Genomic DNA, 18,910 nt, shown 5'->3' with positions numbered 1-18,910 from the left:
GTAAAGAAAAGGGAATCCTTGGGCACTGTTGGTGGGAATATAATTTGTTGTAGCCACCATGGAAAACAGTATGGAGGTTCCTAAAAAAATTAAAAATAGAAGTATCATATGATCTTGCAATTCCCCTTCTGGTTATTTATCCAAAGAAAACAAAAGCACTCTTTCAAAATCATATCTGCACCCCCAGGTTCACTGTAGCACTATTTATAATAGCCAAGACATGGAAACAACCTAAGTGCCCACTGATGGATGAATGGACAAAGCACAAGTGTGTGTGTACAAAATGGAATATTACCCCGCTATTAAAAGGAAGGAAATCCTACATATATATATGGTGTCCCAAAAAACTGTATACACAAAAAATGTTTAATTACAAAGCTAGTGTTTATTAAAATACATTTCATTTTCAAAATGTAATAGAATCTACAGACACCCTGTATATAAAATAGAATATTATTCTGTCATAGAAAAAGGAAATCCTGCCACATATGACAACATAGATGAGCCTTGAGGGCACTATGCTACATGAAATAAGTCAGTCAAAGACAAAGACAAATACTGTATGACCTTCACTTATGTGTGGAATCTGAAAAAACAAAAACAAAACAAAACTGAACCTATAGAGAGCAAATTGTTGGCTGCCAGAACAACAAGAGATTGGGGGGGGGGGGGTGGGGAAGAAATGCCTAATATGGTCAAAAAGTACAAATTTCCAGTTATAACATAAATAAGTACTGAGGATATAGTATACACCATGGTGATTATAGTTAACCATGCTGTATTGTGTGTTTGAAAGTTGCCAAGACAGTAGATCATGAAAGTTCTCATTACAACAAAAAATTGTAACTGTGTGTGATGCTGGATGTTAACTTAATTTGGTAATTGTTTTGCAATATATACATATGTAAAATCATTATGTTTAATGAGAAATAACGGTCCTAAATGTTTTAAGTAAAAGTTTACAATATTACTCTTGGGTAATTTTAAGAAGTGAATAAACCTAAAACTAATACAGTGTTCCATGCCAATTATATCTTAATACCAATAAAGTTTAAAAACCTACAAAAATGATAAATCACTGTATTTCTTTTTAAAATACCAATTTTGGGTATGTTTTCAAATCTTAAACATAGCAAAACCAAAAACATATCATTAGAGAAAACAAAAAACAACGACCTGTCCCATTCTGCCAATGATTACGTTTCAGCATTTTGAGCAAAAAAGAATATATAATTTACAAGTGTACTTAATTTACACGCTGTAATCTATTTTAAGTGGCTTGTTCAGATAGTTTTCGGCTACGTGTGATAAGTACAATTCCAACATTAAGTAATTAAATGCATCAAACTTCCAAAGACTTCCAACTATTGCTTTGTTTCTGGACTTCCCAAACCATGACTATACCATTGATATTTCATTTAGATACCCAGTAGCCTTATTTCGACTCACAGCTTAAAAGAAAATCTTATTTCATAGCAGTGACTCTTAATTTAAACTAAAATTTATTAAAAATCTGGGTAATACAGGTATATTAGAGTTTTTCCACAAGAATCGAAGGCAAAATAGTTGGACTATTAGGTCTGATATTTTCAAAAGGTTTCAATCTTTTAAAAGTCTTAAGTTAAATCTATTCAAATATTATGTTCAGTATATACCACATTAAAATCTTAGCAACTAGAAATGAGCTCTTTTTAAATATTTTATAACCTTAGACTTTACCAATATATTTATATTTTACTTATATATTTTATTAAAATGAAGATGTCTAAACTCATAGCACTACCATTATTGATACTGTTCTGCTAAAAGACTCAGTGTGATCTGGTATAGCATAAAGCTATGTTTAAGAAACTTTTCCCTGTCAGGCTGGGAACAATTTTTTATATAATAAGCCACACTTAAAGTAACAAATAAATAAAAAGGCAAATATACACGGCGTATTTCTGACCACCATTATAATTTCATGATATATTTCCCACAGAAATAGTATCTCTAATTTTTACATTTGTAACTATTCTGTGTCCACCAGTTTGATCTCATTTGAAAGCCTACTCATATACACACTCAAATATTTTTCCAAAACATTTTTAAAGAATTTACAACTCTTTTTATACCATAGGCCAGAAAAATATAAGTACATAAGAAAACAGTAAGAATAGATGAAGAGAAGCAGATAACAGGGCCAGGTTGAAACAGAAGCAAAGGAAACCCTATAAAATCACATGTCCTTCAAAGGGACTTAGGTTGTGAAGACAATGGCTAAGAGAAAAACTGTGTTAAAATAGAAATTATCCTTGAGAAAAATCCTTAAATTAAGTATGGTATACAGGTTTTAAAGATTATTGCTGAGAAATGTGCATAAATTTATAATCTATGCATGTTAATGTGTAATATATTATTTCATAGGAGATAGCATATAGAAATTAAATTACTCAAGTGTGTTGCTACTGAAAAACTTTCCAACTTTGTTGGCACTTCCATGGGCTGTAACCTCCAGAAACATTTTATCAATTCCTTCATCTCCTCCTTAATGTTTACCTGTTAATTAATTATACAACTTTTTCCTAAAGGAGAGCTAGAAAGTCAACATTATCCATTTGCCTGGTGGCCTGAATATTTCTCATTCAGTGGTCAGTCATGTCCCCTTGCAAATCATTATTTTGTTCTTGTCAGAGGATTTATCAATGTACAGGGACAGTTGATATCTTTTGTCTGTGTTCAGTAAAATGGTTGCCTGGCTATTTAAATTACTGTTGTCTCCGCTCCTTTAAAAAGTCACTATAATGATTCCTCTGATTATAGATTTTATTGACACAATTATTACCAAATCTTTTTTTTTTATCCTCACCCGAGGACATTTTTTCCATTTTTTGTTCAGATAGAGTGGGAGGGAGAAAGAGGAAAAGAGAGAGAAAGAGAAATATCGACGTGAAAGGGACACATCGAGTGGCTGCCACCCGCAGGACCCAACCAGGGCTGGGGACAAACTGCAACCAAGGTACGTGTCCTTAGCGGGAACCGAACCTGGGTCTCTCTGGACCGCAGACTGACGCTCTAATCTGAGCCAAACCGGCCAAGACAATTACCAAATATTAACTAGACAAGATTTGCAGATCACAGGCTGCTGGTTTTTTAAGATTTATATTAAATTTTACCTCTTCTCTCATTGAAAGAGATATTGACATACAGAATGTTAGAGCTGAAAGGAGATCTACTCCATCTGCAAAGTGAACTTAAAAAATAATTCCAATCTTGGGATGGCAAAAAGAAAACTATACTGTAATGTTCTAATTTTATAATGCAGTAAAACCAAGTTCCCTTTCAAAAAAAAAAAAAGTGGGGCTATAAAAAGTGACTCTTGGCTATTAAGCTCTATAACTTGGAGGCCCAGATTTTGATTATAATTTTGGTTACTGGAGGTATCAACTGGGGAAGGAGGTGTTTCTGGAGGAAGAAATGGTGGCAGATTCCAGAAGTTTCACTTACTTGAAACAAACATTTGATGTATGCCCTGGTTTTGACTCATAGCATCAATCTGTTACCAGTCAAGATTTATATGTAGCAATTGGCAATCTGCCTCTACTTTAGAGTAGGTTTTCATATGGCTACTTATTGTGAAGAGAAAAAGTATAAACAATCACTTGTGTCATTTGAAAGAAATCACTTAAATGATATAGAAATATTAATAAGAAAACAGAAACTTACTCACTTTGGGTAGTGCAAACCAACCACCCTTTTCTAGTATTTTTCCAAATCTTTAAACTCCCATGCCTTCTAGCCTATTGCGAAGAATGAAGTCTCTGTACATCTGACAACTCTTGAGTTCTATCCTTGGCTATATTCATTTGTAATTTCTACTTCTGGCCATATTTTCTATCTGTAGACTCTATGCAATAGATTTCATGTAATCTACAAATCTGAACTCACAGCTCATCCTGAGTCTTTATATTCATACATAAACTAATGTTTCAGGCTTTACTCAAATATTCTAATTACTTATTAGGTGATCTATATGGATGATTACCATCTCCAAGACTTGAAATAATCTTCCCCAGCTATTTCTCCATAATTCTATTCACTCATTTTCAAAATGTCAAAGTTACTTTTGACCTTTCCCTCTTCCTCTCCCATTCAGTTTAAGTCATTCTTTACAACATTAATTTCATCCATTCTTTCCTTTGTTTCTAAAGACACCATACTAATTCAGAATCTTTAAATATCATGTAGAAACTAGATTATCACAGTATTTCACAACTATTCCTCCTGACTCTGGTCTATTGTCACTAAGACACATATCTTATCTTCACCATATTACTATTTCTATAACACTTTTAATAATGGTCCTTAACTTCTAAGATCAAGTCCAAAGTCTTCAACCTTCTATCATTTAACTTTACATTTTTAAGCCTTACCTTCTCTCATACATCTATATTAATTCCTGATTTAGCTACTCTGGTCTATTTAATAGCTAACAAAAATATTCTATGCATTTCCCATGCAGTATCATCCATTTCCTACTGATATTGTGGCTCCTGATTTTAAAAAAATCCTCACTCAAGCATAAGTTTTACTGATTTTAGAAAGAGGGGGAGGGGGGAGAGAGAGAGAGAGAAACATTGGTGTATGAGAGAAATATTGATCGGGAGGCACACACGGGACACAACCTAGGTGTGTGCCTTGACCTGCAATCAAACTGGCAAGTTTTCAGTGCAGGGACGATGCTCCGCCAGAGCCACAATGGCAGGGCTGTGCTCTTGATTTTTTTAAGGTTCATATTAAACTTTACTTCTTCCCCTGTTGCCCTAACTAGATATAAGAACTCCCACAGAATATTAGAGCTGAAGGAAGATCATCTACTCCATTTGCAAAATGAGCTTTAAAGAATCAGTTCCTCCATCTATAAAATGAAAATGTTCAGGGAAACTAAGACCAATGGACAATACAAATTCTTTCTGAACACTAGTGTTTTCCAACATATTTTTCTTGATTGTTTCCTGCTTTCAGTAGCTGTGCTAGCCACATGGGCTTAATTAAGCTTTCATGAGTGCTGCAAAAAGAGGGAAGTACTGTACAGGTTGCCACTGAAGTCTGAAGTACCTGTGGTTGAGAGATGGGTGAGGCAAGAAGTTAATCTAGAGTGGAAAAATGAGAAGGAGTTATTCATTTGGGAGGGGAGGAGGAAAGTTTCCCTGAGGGGGAAGTCTTTTAAGTAGAGCAAAAGAGTGAGTGGGAATTAACTTTGCAAAAGGTGATTTCCACAGTAGAAGAAAAGCCCAGAGATAGACACTTTGAAAAGACTGAAGGAAGATCTAGGTGTTGGAATCTCAGGGATGAGGAGTGTTGTAAGAGGTGAGGATGTAAAGGCAGAAGGGCCAAGAGCACTCTGCCTGCCTGGGAAGGTCATGTTGCAGATTCCTGGGCTTTATCCTAAAAGTAACATGCCTTGTTCCAAGATTACAAGTTAGGACCATTGCTTATCCTGGAAGGAATAAGAAAAGCAGTTATAAAATCAGAAAGAATTCTAGTGTTATTTTACTTGAAACATTTTCTGTATCCCTACTACTTTTCCTTGTGTGATCTCATCTAAAGTCAAATTAAAAAAAAAAAAAGCATATGAATTTATAAATTATACTCAATTTCAGTTGGTCTACTTGGCTTTGACAAAAGGTTGTGTGTATATGCACCTGTAAATATTTAAGGGAGTATTGGCCTGTTTTATATATTTTTAAAACCAAAACCTTCCATACTATAACAATTCAATGGAAAGCTCCATTTTACTGTTTGGCCATACATAAGTGCTAGACTTGAAGTGAAATGTTCATTCTCCTGCCCTTTCCCATTAGATCTTAATAAAAAATATTTTAAGAGAACACAACAAAATCTGTTTAAGGATTGTTTTGATCCTAGTTGCTTTTTAGCTTCATCTTGTCTACACTAGGTAATGAATTTCAAAATGCAATCACAAATTTATTTCCTATAACATTACATTTATATTAAAGACAAAATTTAAAGAAGGTAGGGTGATAAAGTTATTATTAATAAAAGAACAGCTAAAATTTTGGAGTAATTTCTTTGTTCAAGTTATTGTGTTGGGCACCTTAAAATATATCTCATTTAATCCTAAGAAAGACTAAGGATGCATGCTATACTCTATTTCACAGAGAAGGAAACTAAAGCTTAGAGATGCAAGCATTTTCCCCAACATGTACGTATATACCTTAGACCTGCGCTAACCAATATGGTGGCCAGCAGCCACATGTGACTATTGATTGAGCACTTAAAATATGGCTAGTCTGAATTGGGATGTTCCGTAAGTGTAAGTTATACAGAATTTTGAAAAATTGGTATGAAAAAGAAAGTAACATACATCAATGATGTTTGAATACCGATTACATGTTGAATGATATTTTAGACACAGTGGGTTAAATAAAATGCATTATTAAACGAGAATGGAGAAGTAAAAAGCTACCAGATTCATATTTTAGAACAGCAGCAAAGGTCATGAAAATATTCACTTTATTCTAGTTTGAAATTTAACATAAGAAATAATATACAAAATTTTAGTTTAGCTATTTCTGTGCATAGTCAATAAGTTAATGAGGGCAGTGGTCTTGGGAGAGGATCTCCCCTTGGATCTCATATGTTGCATTAAAAAAATCCACTGCTAGTAAAGATTTTTTGAGCACCCTTGAGTACACGCGACTTGTTCTTTGCTCTTTCTCAATGAGTAGACGCAAACCGACTTGTAATATGATTGTATCTACAGTACACCTACAACTATCTTTCTATAGGTAGGATTATGTGGGAAAAAGATGACACTATATCAAATTATCAGCAATTATTAACTAATTATAAGAACCAGACAAAATAGTAATGTGTAATTAAACAGTAATTAGAAAAATTTGCTAAAATTTTGAACTAAGATATTATTACACTTCTAATATTTACAACAACAAAAATGCACCGTCAATTTAAGAGAAAACAAACATTTTAAAACATTTAAACTACCAGCCATATTTCCAAAGTACATACTTTAGAAAAGGATTTATATTTGAAAAGAGCTTAGATGCATTAACTTTACATTAGATAATATACTTTGAAAACAAAGTAAATAGATAATATACTTAAGTTACAACTTTGAAGAAACTTGTTTTGTTACCAGGAATGCCGCCCCCCCCCCCTTTTTGACGAGGGTAAGACAGCTAGATTTTTTAAAAAGTTAAGCCATATTCTTTAAATTGAATGGCATATTTAACCTCCTGCATGCTAATATTTTCTCAAGCCCAATGAGCTGTTATGATGTCTTCAAATAATCTGATAATCTGTATTTAAAGTTTTGTCTGAATTGAAGAGTTCATTTTTAAAGCGCCTTGGCCCCATTCAATCGTTTATGAGATGAACAAGGTCTCTTTTTCTCTCAACTTGACGTTTTTACAGTATGTACACTATATATGTGAGCAATTTTTGCTGTCAAATATTGCAAAGGTAGATTTTTGGTTGCCATTCAGTCTGAAAATGTCTCCACTATACTTGCACAGCTGCCCTCTTCCCATCACAAACCAACCCAACCTTCAACCCTCTCTGCAAGTTTTAAACTTTGTTTCCTTTGGGGTCCTGCACAAGCGCTACCAATATCCAAGAGACAAAGAGCTGTGCTGTGGGTTCACGGGATGCCAAATTTGAGTTGTGAAACAAAGCACTCCAATTTGAGACTCAAGATGATGATGGTGATGCTGACAAAATGGAAAAAAAAATATTATAAAGCATAAGACCCCAGAGGCATCTCCCAGACCGCTCCCTCTTCCCACGGCCACCCCAGAGCACGGGGGAGGAAGAGGGAGATCTGGCCCCGGGACGGTGGCTGCCCGGCTGCACAGCAAAGCCCCCCTGCCCCTGCCCCTGCCCCTGCCCCTGCCCCCGGCCCTCTCACCGCTTCACTCGGATGATCTGGTCCCGCATGGGCTTGATGTCCTGGAAGCTCTGCTGGTTGACGAGGCTGTAGACGAGGATGAAGCCCTGGCCGTTCTTGATGTACAGGTCCCGCATGGACGCGAACTGCTCAGTGCCCGCCGTGTCCAGGATCTCCAGCACCGACGGCGACGAGTCCACCTCGATCTCCTTGCGGTAGAAGTCCTCGATGGTGGGGTCGTATTTCTCGATGAAGGTGCCGGTCACGAACTGCACGGTCAGGGCGGATTTGCCGACCCCGCCCGAGCCCAGCACCACCACTTTGTACTCGCGCATCGTCCCTCCGCGGCCGCCGCCGCCGCCGCCGCCCGCGACATAGACCTACGCCTGCCGCGCTGCGTCCCCGGACCCTGCCCCGGCGACCGACCCCGCCGCCGGACGCGGCCGCCCCCACCTCACTGCCGCTGCAGCCCCCAGGGCGCCGGCGGAGGGAGCAACGGGCATGGGCCGAGCCGGGTGGCAATGCGGCCGCACGGGCGCGGGCAGGCACTGCGAGCGAACAGAGAGTGGGAGCTGCCGGAGCCGCCCGAGCCTCGGGAGCCGCGGGCCCGCAGTGCTGTCCGACCGCCCCGCCCCTCGCGCCTCCACGCCCAGCTCTCCGCCCGCCGCCGCCGCCGCTTTCCCCGGCGCCAGAGCGCGCTCCCGAGCCAGAGCTCGAGCCGCAGAGCTGCCGGGGGCGGGGCCCGGCGGCCAGGGGCGGGGCCCCGGCGTCGCAGCCCCGCCCCTGCTCCCCTGTCGCCTAGGCGACCGGCCGCGCGCGCTCCCGGGAGGCTCTGCGCCGGCGGAAGCTTCTGCCCGCGCTTAGACAACCACCTTTGGCCACCTTACGACACCCCAGACCGCGCTCCCTGGCGAACCCGAGGGCGGGCGTACTGAGTATGCGCAGTTCGTCCTCCTGAGACGGGAACCGCGTCAACCTGAGAATCCCACGCTCAGAATTTGGCAGACACAAGATGTTAGAGGGACCAGAGCAATCTCCAGCAGTCTGGAGGGAAGTGAAAAGAAGAGACGGACAAGGTCCAAAAGAAGGCCTTGACTTGAGGGTCTTTCCCGACACCACCCAGTCGGTCAGCATTCCTGAGGGCTTTGATCTTATCATATAAACAGAAGAAGCGTTTTTGAAGGGGCCGACATAAACACAACAAAATGAAGCTTCGTTTTAAACATCAGGACACTGAGTGAGAGATGACAGGTTATTGCAACCCACTGCCCGAGACGAAGGCCAGAGATCTAAGAAGCCAAGCCCACGTCCGGTGACGTCGCCCGGAGTCCGGCTACCTTCCCTCAGCCCCGCCCTTCTTCAGGGCTCGGCTGAAAGGGAGCTCTTCCCACGCCCTGTCAGCTACGGGCGCTTGGAAAACCGGGAGAGCGGAGTCCCGAACCGCAGTAGAGGGCCTAGAGACACCTCATAGTAACAGCCGGCTAGGATACTTAGTAGGAAGCTGGGATTCATTCTAGCCAACCAGACCGCGTCTCTGGACCCCATGGCACCATTTTCGGCCAATAGAGGGTCGCATTATGCCATGTGATGCACATCCATCTGCCAATGGGAAAAACTCTAGTCGCAGGATCAACCAACCCACTTCCCACTGCCTGGCCAGGCGGGCGTTTGCCCCTGCGCATGGTTCACCAGCCAATCGTGGGTGAGCTTAGGGATGACGAAAGCTTGAGTTGAGCCAACCAGAATTCGCGATTCCCCTGACAGTTAGGGCAGGTAGTCTGGAGACACCGCCTGGGATGGGGCGGGGTCAGAGACCGTAGGGCTGGTGGCTGCCCTCTATTCTGGCAAAGGAACAAGATATGTTTCAGACAGGAGTGGTGAATTCCACTTTTAACTTCATCTCCGTGGCATTCTGCCTAGATGGTGCACATGAAAATAGTACTGAGGGATGTGGACTGAATCATGGGATGAATCGAGAAAACAGGGACTTTTGTCTTTAGGGTGAGACATTTTCCGGTGCTTCACGAGACAGACATACTGCAGCAGTTGCACGGGTCCTCCGTGCATACCCTCTAAAACATTTTTAACAACTCAGTTTTAAAACTTCAGTTCTGTTTCTCTGCAGCATTAGATCCTAGTTACACACACTCTTCCACCCATAACGTCAAATTTAGAAGTTATATCCCCAAATATTTCCGTATTATATTTTGTAATAACTGATTATTGAATTTACCTTCCTTAAACTTATGACCTCCTCAAACTAATCTACATTCATCCATTGCTAGCTCACATTTCTTGTGAATAATAAGCTTCTATAGTTCTGTTGTTTGATCATGACATACCTCTTCACTTTTCTTCCTCACAAGGTCATCATAAAAAGGGGATTTTGATCTGAGTTCCTTTTTTTGTCAATTGTCAAACTACTAAAAGATGTACTCCGATTTGGCAGTGCCCCACAGCCTTTTCACTCCACTGTATTAGAATGGATAACTTACGTTTGCAGTATCTTGCTATAGTATAACCCATCAACTTTTTATTTAAAATGATGGCTGACAAGTGTCTTGTCAAAATATGTACTAAAATATAACTCAGTCATTATTTCTTGATTGCATATCATGTATGAAAGGTTATATCTGAGCTTCCAGAATTAGCAGTGAAGGTAATTTTCAAAAGAACTAAGAATCTGGAATGTTTTCATATAATTGAAACCAAAGAGGATCTGATATCTTATTCTAATCTAGGAATGTGAATAAGTGAATTAAAATTAAGAGAGTTCACATAGATATGAAATAAGGCTTTATATCTGAGCTTTCTTGGCAGGGATATTTCAAGAGGATGTTGTAGAAGAACACAGTGTTCACTTAGGACTTTAGAAGTCCCACATTTTGTGCAAAACGTGTATGCTTATTTGTGGTTACTTTAGCTAAGTGACAGCTACACTTCTTTCAGAAAAAAGACACGCTGTCTCTTTTAAGATTGAAATTATGTATTGTGGTGATAAGAACTTCCTAGGCTTGTTGGGGGGTTAAAGAGAGTTAAGAAGCATCAGACTTTCTGCTTAGTTCCTGTATAGTACCTTGCATTACACTGGAGCTGAAAAATCTTTCACTTTGCAAGGAATAGAGGTCCAGTGACTTTTGTTTTATTTTAGAAATTTGCATTGGGATTCTGGGCCCAGAATGTAGCCTTAAGCAATTGGTTTCGTTTTCTAGGTTCCTAGAAGTTGAGAAGCTCTGGATTATAATGCTTCTGATAGAAGTTGTCACACACACACACACACACACACACACACACACAGAGTGAGTTGGCTTCCTAGTCACTCCACTTAGCATAATAGAGTGTAAGAGAGCCTTTTGACATTTCTCAGCCTGTCTTCCCTGACCTTTCATCAGTGCTGACTTTCTTGATAAGAAGTGTGTAGAGACTAAAGGTCTTAGGAGAGTTGCACCTCATATATCTTTTTTTTTTTTTTCCAATCCTCACCTGAGGATATATTTTTCCATTTATTTTCAGATACAATGGGAAGGAGAGTGAGAGAAAGAGAAACATCGATGTGAGAGAGACACATCGACTTGTTTCCTCCTGCACAACCCCAATCACAGGGCCGGGGATCGAACCACAACCAAGGTACGTGCCCTTGACCGGAATCAAACTCGAAACTGTCCGAGGGCAGACGCTCCAACTGCAGAGCCAAATTGGCCAAGGCGCACCTCATATATCTAATATTGACAGGCCTCAATTTTCATTCACAACACAGCCCTAAAAGTGAATTTTTAATCACTAAGAAGCAAAAGACACATACATAGAAGAATATTTTTTCACCTGTTTTGTATGGTGGTACTTGATTTGAGTCTGTATGTGAAATGCTGGTTGAAGGATTAGCTGCAATAAGAAAGGAAGTCAGCACATGCAGAGAATTTTGAAGATTTGGGTGTCTGTCTCCTGATCGCTAATCATTCCTAGCATAAATGATCTTTTCTGAGAGTGACTTTAGAGTTAAACACTTGTGTGTCCATTCATTTGTTTATGAGAAAGTCAAAGTAAAAATGAAATGGAATTTTCCCCAAGAACTGTAAATCTGTATGATAGTGAAAACTTAACACTGTAGTGAAACTTTGGGGTCTCTTTAGCTTCTGAAGTGCATTGATGGGAGAAAAAAACTTTATTTCTCCTCTCACCACTGAATCTGAGAGTTATTTCACTTATGCCCAGATACCCTTAACTGTCACACTGGTGTTACCATGGAAACCCAGCTCCTTTCTTTGTTTCTGTGAAAGATGTTAGAAAAGGTGGAATCAAATACACTGTGTTCTGGGATGTTCTAATGACAGCAAGAAGCAACTATGCAAATAATTTTATAAATACAAATTGGTATATGGTGTTTATAATATGGCCAGTGCTTCTTGGCTATAAAATTCTGTTTCCTGTTGCTTCCTATTAAAGCCTACATATCTGTGATTAACCATAAAGGGAAAGGACAAGTCAAGTACATTTAACACATATGAAATGCTGCTGGCGATTATAAAGAGAACAGAAAACATTTTCTTGGTCTCTGAGTTTCCTAATACAGTTCAGAAACAGATATATATGAAGAGTGGAAAGGAAGTGACAAAATAAGTGTTTCCTTTTTGAAAATGTGGTATGTCTCAGGACATTTGCAAAGAAAAAGAATTAGAATGCAGAAAGTAAGTGAGTATGTAAAAAGTCAATAAAAGAAAACCTTTAGTTTACAAAGTAAATGTTTTAATAGGCAGTTTGAAGCAGAAAATATATATTTTTTTTCTGAAGGAAAAGGCTTATTGATTAAAATATGAGGAGAAAAAAGAAAAGGGCTGAAGAATCTTGAAAGCTTGAAGGTTCTGAAGAAAACAGAGCTTTAGTGTGGCTCATGTAACATAGCAGAAGAGTGGGCACAGTGTTGCTTGCATACCCAGCAGTTTCCCGTTCCTTTGCGGGGTGGGCGGGGGGTGAATCAGAACTGATCACTAATGGCAGTGCTTTCCTCTCTGCCCACAGTTAGTCCAAAAGCAGGCACTTGACTCGATTCTTGCCATTGGAACCAGGGGGAGGCTGTTGGGGCTAGGGGATATCTGGGATTCTGAGAAGAGTGAGTAAATATTCCCTTTTTTTTTTTTTTTTTTTACATCACTTCTCTTATTTTCTTCTTTGTACTTTGAAGTATGAGAATGTGGTCATCGTCTTTGGACTGTGATGCTTTATGGCTGACACTGAAAAACAACAAGCTTTAGATGGCTAAGGAGAAGGGTGGGAAGAACACAGGTCCTGGGTAACAACATGAACTGTCAAATCAAACTAGAAATGCTCACTTTTGGACTATGACTAAGTAAATAGCTAGTCTGTTTAGACTTTTGGTTTAAGTCCATTAGGTTTTCAGCATCTTGCAGTTAAATACATTCCAACTGTTACAAAAAGTGTGAGAGATTTAAAAATGTTGTTTTAAAAATATCAGAAAGCATTTATGAGCACTTTCATTGTCCTAATATCCTGAATGGCATTTCAAATACATTGTAATATTTATTCAACACTTACTATGTATATTATTCTAGGCTCTGAGGATACAACCAAATACAATTGGCCAAAAGTCCTTGCATTCTAAGAGGAGGCAGACATTTATAAACAGAAGACACAGACATTAAGCAACTGAATTCACATTTACATTATATAATAACAGCTGTAACTAATGCTAATAAGAAAGAAAAATTAGAGATTAGAAGGGCGTATAATAAACTGTAATATAAATAAAATATTATAAAATATGTAACTAAATAACTGAATAAAAATTACAAAAACACACACCAAGTACATGATAATATTATATGTCGATTATACATAAATTACTAGAGGCAAGGAATGCAGGGAGTAAACAGGAGTGGTTTAGTCAAGTAAAGCTGTCTGAAGGAAATTACTATGGAGCCATGTTTTAAAGAATGTGGCCATAGAATAGGCTAGATGGGGCAGAAGGAAGTGAACCAAAAGAGCAAAGGAAGAAAGCAGGACTGAATAGGAGTGAAATAATGGAAATGCAGAATCACTTGATTCTTTAATTCCCTGTACCAGTGCCATTCTAGGGACAACTATCAGGGAAAAAAAAAAAAATCAGAAGCCAGAAGTCTTAAAACAAGATTATGAAAGCTATAATAATATAGGGAAAAATAATACAGAAGAAAAAGTAGAAAGTGTACAAGAGTATATTTGAAATTAAGGCATGATTCAAAATAATGAATAATTTATAATGTGGGTATCATGAAACAATTATAATTATGGACTTGAATGGATTAAGTAGGAGGGATTCAAGCTTTCCCAAATAGAAGTAGGAAGATATGAGGAGTAGCAAAAATGAAGACAGGCAGGAAAATGAGTTTTGCTTATGGTTATTTTTGCATGGTAGCTGTTATTGACATGCATTATGTAAAAATGAATAGAATTTGATTGAAAAGAAAAATTTCAATAGACCAGTAATATATAAAGATAGTCTTTTTGGTAAATAATGTAATTTAAAATGCTTTCCCTGGAATACTTTTTTTAAACCTTGCCAAAGAAAAATCTTTTAGGCACAGCTCACACCTGTTCACCCATGTGAATACCCTGCTGGAGTCAGTGGAAAGAGCTTCAGCTTGTAGCCCTTGGACACCTCAAAGGAGAGCATCCTGTGAGGGCCCGAGGCCCAGGGAGGCACAGTCCACTAGGCCACCAGTCCCCTCCTGGAGGAGGCTCAGGCTTCTTGGGGCTGAGGGTTTTCCTGGTGCACTGCCTTCCTTCAGCCCCTGGCCTTGGGCTTTTCTCCTGCCCTGCCAGAGATCTGGGTCACCTCGCTTGTGGTGTCACAAGCTGAGTGGAGAGGAGAACCATGCAGAGGAGGCGGGGGCCACCAGGACAAAGACTGCAACATCCCTGGTCAGTGCTGTGAAACTAAGAGGCCACTCACTGTCTATGAAGGCCAAGACAGGAAGCAAGAATGTGCCAAGTCTTTCTCATACACAAAATCTTGTGCAGGTGCTGTTGTGACAACTGAAATGAAACTTCCTGAAACTCCGTGGTAATTGACAGCCTTATTACAAATACCAGAGGGAGGGCTTCAGACAAGATAAATCATTGGCACTCCCTCACACCCTCACACGTGGACAGAAAAACTCAAGAAACAGAAAACACCGAGAAGCAGCAGAGTTCTACCGGCCCACCATATAGGAACTTCAGATTTTTTTTCTCCCCAAGAAAAATATCCCTAACTCCAACAGACATACTGGGGCCAACCCCCCCCCCCCCCCCCCTACCCACGTCCCACGCACTCAGCTGGCCCTGTCCCTCCTTCTGGTCACCAAGGAAGGGTGGCTAGGGAACCGCCAACATTCCAGTTCCACATTCCATTCCAGGCTGTGAAAGAGTAGAACAGGCTCCAACCGGCTTTAGCCCAGCTAGAGAGGGGAGAGGGAGGGGATGTCTGAGCATCTTCTTGTGCCTGCCTCACCAGGGAGCCAACCCTGGAAGATGGCGGGGAGCTGGCGGCACTGGGACCAGGACCGCAGGTGGGCAGGGGAGGGTGAACTTAGAGTGGTAGGGACCGCCCTGAAGACACAGGGACCCCGTTCTATGGGACTGCCAGGCTATAGAAGCACCCTGGGGTATTGCCTCCGCCTCAGGAAAAAGGGCCTGCGTTTCAACTTGGGCACCCAGGGACCAGGGACCAGGGCCTCTGGCGACCGGAGTGCCAAAGCCGAACCGCCCAGGACCGTGGTGCCACTGAAGACCACAGCACCATCCAGGACCAAGGCTCCGCAGAGGACAGAAGCGTCGTCCACGATGATGGTGCCACTCAAGAGCCCTGCTGGCAGTGGGGTACAGCTCAAGTCCACGCTGGGCAGGACTGGGCAGCACTATGACTCGAGGACACGCTGGACCGTGCAGACTCCCTCCGAGCCCAGACTCCAGAAATTGCGAACACTTTCTTTACAAAGCCGCCTTCTGCGTGAGTGGCAGGCCTCTACCACCACCTCCTTGGCATCTGTCGCTCTCAGTGAGATGTGGGATGAAGACGTGGACTCTGGAAGCAAATTTGTTGAGGACCTCAGTATTCCCCCTACATCATGTATTAGTTTAATAAGTAAATTTTTGAAGCCAGGGAAGCCAACAAAGTCAGCGATGTGGTTTATGGAAAAGACAATGGAAGTGATGAAGCTGGACAAACAAGTAAAAGAAACTCAAATCCAGCAAAAAGCAGTACTGGAGCAAACCAGGCTGCTACTCGATGAAAAGTTCCATGTCCAGGCTGACACCAAATTCATGCTGGACCACCTGACCAACAAAACTGAAGAGTATAGAAGGGAAATTAACAAGCTGTGGGACAACTATGCGCAAGAAAGTGGGGAAATCCAACGAAGGAGACAAGAATTAGCCTCCAAATATGCAAAACAAACTTCAGAGTTTCAAAAACAGCTCTTAGAGAAGGAAAAGAAGGAATTTGATTTGAAGCAGCAGTTAAGGGCAATGAGGGACATTTCGCTAGTAAAGGAGAAACAGGACAGAGAAATGCAGACATTACAGGAGGAGCTAAAGAAAGCCCAAGCTGAGACAACTGCAAAGGTATATGCCCAGTACCTCCAGGAAAAAACATTACTGACGAAGCAACTGAGTGAGCCAGACGTAAGCCAATTGAGAAAGAGCGAAAGAAAGAAGCTGAAAAAGAAGGCCCATGCCTTGGAGGTGGCAGCAGAGAAGCTTGCTTTTCAGTGTTGCCGTGACCTTCTCACAGAGAACCAGGAGTTACAGAGGAAGTTAGTGCAGCAGTCCCAGCAGTGCCAGGAGGTACAGGCCACCCAAAGCTTCTTACAAAAACAGAAGCAGCAGCTGCAACGGGAACAGTGGTATACTGAGTGCTTAATCCGAGGGAGGCGACAACTGCAACAGAGAACTCCAAAGACGGAAAGAACCCCTTCCCTAAGCACCAAATCAAGGCTTAATCCACAGTAATTCCTAAACTATCACTAATTCAGTAAGGATTGGAAACTGTTCTTAGGTGCTGCATAAACCTCGTTAGGAAGGCTTTGGGACTTCATTGCTACTGTAAAATATCCATCATGATGTGTTAATGTGAAGAATTAGGTCCTTTTTTTCCAGCTGTACGGCTAGGTATTTGTGTGACCAGCTTCCCTTAATTAGGTTTTTCTTTAATTAGCTCTTGTTAATAAACGGGAGGTTCCTCAAACCTCCAGATAACCTAACACCACTTGTCAGACACTAATACAGTAAATCAGGTTGAGAAAACCACCTTGAGGAAGTGAAGGGAAAACAGTTGTGTGACTTATTTCATCTAGCTGAGTCAAATTTCTTTATAGAAAAAGCACCTTTAAGTTTATCCTCACTCCTTTTGGCCAACTCAGAACATAAATGCAGAGTGTTTTTAAGCTTTTTAAAAAGTTCATGCCAGTGACCAGGTAGCTCCTTCTATAGTTTACTTGTGAGTGAGAAGGTACTAATAATAGCAAGATCAGTAAATGCTAGGCAGAATGACCTTTTGTCTGATCCAGCCCTTACAATTTTAGCTTTCAGTAAATTGAGAAGGAAAGATGGGACATGTATTACATCAACTCTTTTGAAAATGTTTTCTGTGAAGAAATATCTCTAGACTTACTGAGGTAGCTGAATGCCTCTGCTTGTTTAGGAATGTGTATCAAAAAGTTTAAAAATATCTGGATGACCTTTTAAAGAGTCTTGTGCCATCTATTTCCCTAGCAACATCCTAAATTCTAAGATGATAAGATGACTTAATATTAAAGGTAGTAAGTATTTTAGTTTCAGGTCCCTGATTACATTGTCTTGCTATGTGTGCATTTAATAGTACATGAAATACCTTTTGTAGTTAATATGTGTCATGTATCTATGCCTATTTAATAGAACCGGGAATAGTATTTTAAATTAGTATGGATTTTTAGGGTAGCTATTTTTTTGCCTTTATGACATATTGATAATTAGACCAGTGCTGAATGCTGAATACAGGAATATAACCCCATATTTTATCATTGCTTCTCAATGGGAAAATATAATCAACTTTGTTTTCCAGAAATTGTCAGTAATAAAAATAATTTTTCTGAATTTGGGTTTTATTGATATGTAAAACGAATTCCTTTCAGTTGGATTATAAAAGGACTCTCCCGCAAAGTGCCTTTAACTTCTAGCTTTAACAATTTTTCTGTTAAATATGTAGCTTTTTATTAAACAAAATTTTTGTTATTAAAAATAAAAGCCTATTTGGATTAATAAAAATGTTTTTAGTAAAAAAGTTGTAAGGAATAATAAGTTATAGATTAATGATACATTTCAGAAATAAAATAGATATGCCAAATGTAATAGTATAGCAACAATAATAAACACTTGTAATAAAAATTAGAAGTTTGTCAGACATTATGTGGTTTCTGATCAAATGTAGAAATAATGCTATTTTCTGTATAAATATAAGCATTTTTAAAAAAATTAAGCCATAGTAGGCATATGAACATCTTGAAATTATTCATAATAATGTAACTAATATTTATAATACTTTACCAAATCACTTTTCCATATATCTAAGACACTTATATTTTTTTAATTCTCACCCGAAGATATTTTTCCATTTTTCTTCAGATAGAGTGGGAAGGAGGGAGAGAGAGAGAAAGAAACATCGATGTGAGAGAGACACATCGACTGGTTGCCTCCCACATGACTCTGACCAGGGCTGTAACCAAAGTACATGCCCTTGACTGGAATCGAACCCGAGACTTATTGGTCAGCGGGCCGACACTCTAACTGCTTAGCCAAAATGGCCAGGGGACACTTTTTTTAAAATAAAAATTTTAAAAAACTATACAAATATGTGATATTAAGACGATGAACTAGCATTTTATTGCTCCTTCTTCCAAGACCACTGAAGTGTTACAAAGGGTCAGATACCCTCAAATGAAGAAAACTATGAGAAAACCTTAGTAATGAAGTTTTTTGTTTTTGTTTTTT

General features: G+C 39.8%; 2 protein-coding genes across 2 annotated transcripts in view; one reads left to right on the top strand and one right to left on the bottom strand.

Annotated features, from left to right (window-relative positions):
- RAP2A (RAP2A, member of RAS oncogene family) overlaps positions 1-8,247 on the bottom strand; it is a 31,518-nt gene extending 23,271 nt beyond the window's left edge. The window contains exon 1 of the mRNA XM_036250437.1: positions 7,931-8,247. Within this exon, the coding sequence (XP_036106330.1) occupies positions 7,931-8,244 (314 nt within the window). The 5' untranslated portion in view covers positions 8,245-8,247. The remainder of the gene's footprint in view (positions 1-7,930) is intronic.
- A 7,168-nt stretch (positions 8,248-15,415) lies between these two features.
- Positions 15,416-16,894, top strand: LOC118622371 (coiled-coil domain-containing protein 121-like). Its single transcript, XM_036249791.1, has one exon. The coding sequence runs from the start codon at positions 15,416-15,418 to the stop codon at positions 16,892-16,894; it is 1,479 nt and encodes a 492-aa protein (XP_036105684.1).
- The last annotated feature ends 2,016 nt before the right edge of the window (positions 16,895-18,910 follow it).

This window comes from Molossus molossus, unplaced genomic scaffold, assembly GCF_014108415.1.
Source record: "Molossus molossus isolate mMolMol1 unplaced genomic scaffold, mMolMol1.p scaffold_m16_p_9, whole genome shotgun sequence".
In the NCBI taxonomy this organism is placed as follows: domain Eukaryota; kingdom Metazoa; phylum Chordata; class Mammalia; order Chiroptera; family Molossidae; genus Molossus; species Molossus molossus.
This window is presented reverse-complemented; position numbering and strand designations above follow the sequence as displayed.

Excerpts from the sequence above, each read along its gene's own strand:
- LOC118622371 (XM_036249791.1), top strand. The coding sequence starts at position 15,416 with ATGGCGGGGAGCTGGCGGCACTGGGACCAGGACCGCAGGTGGGCAGGG.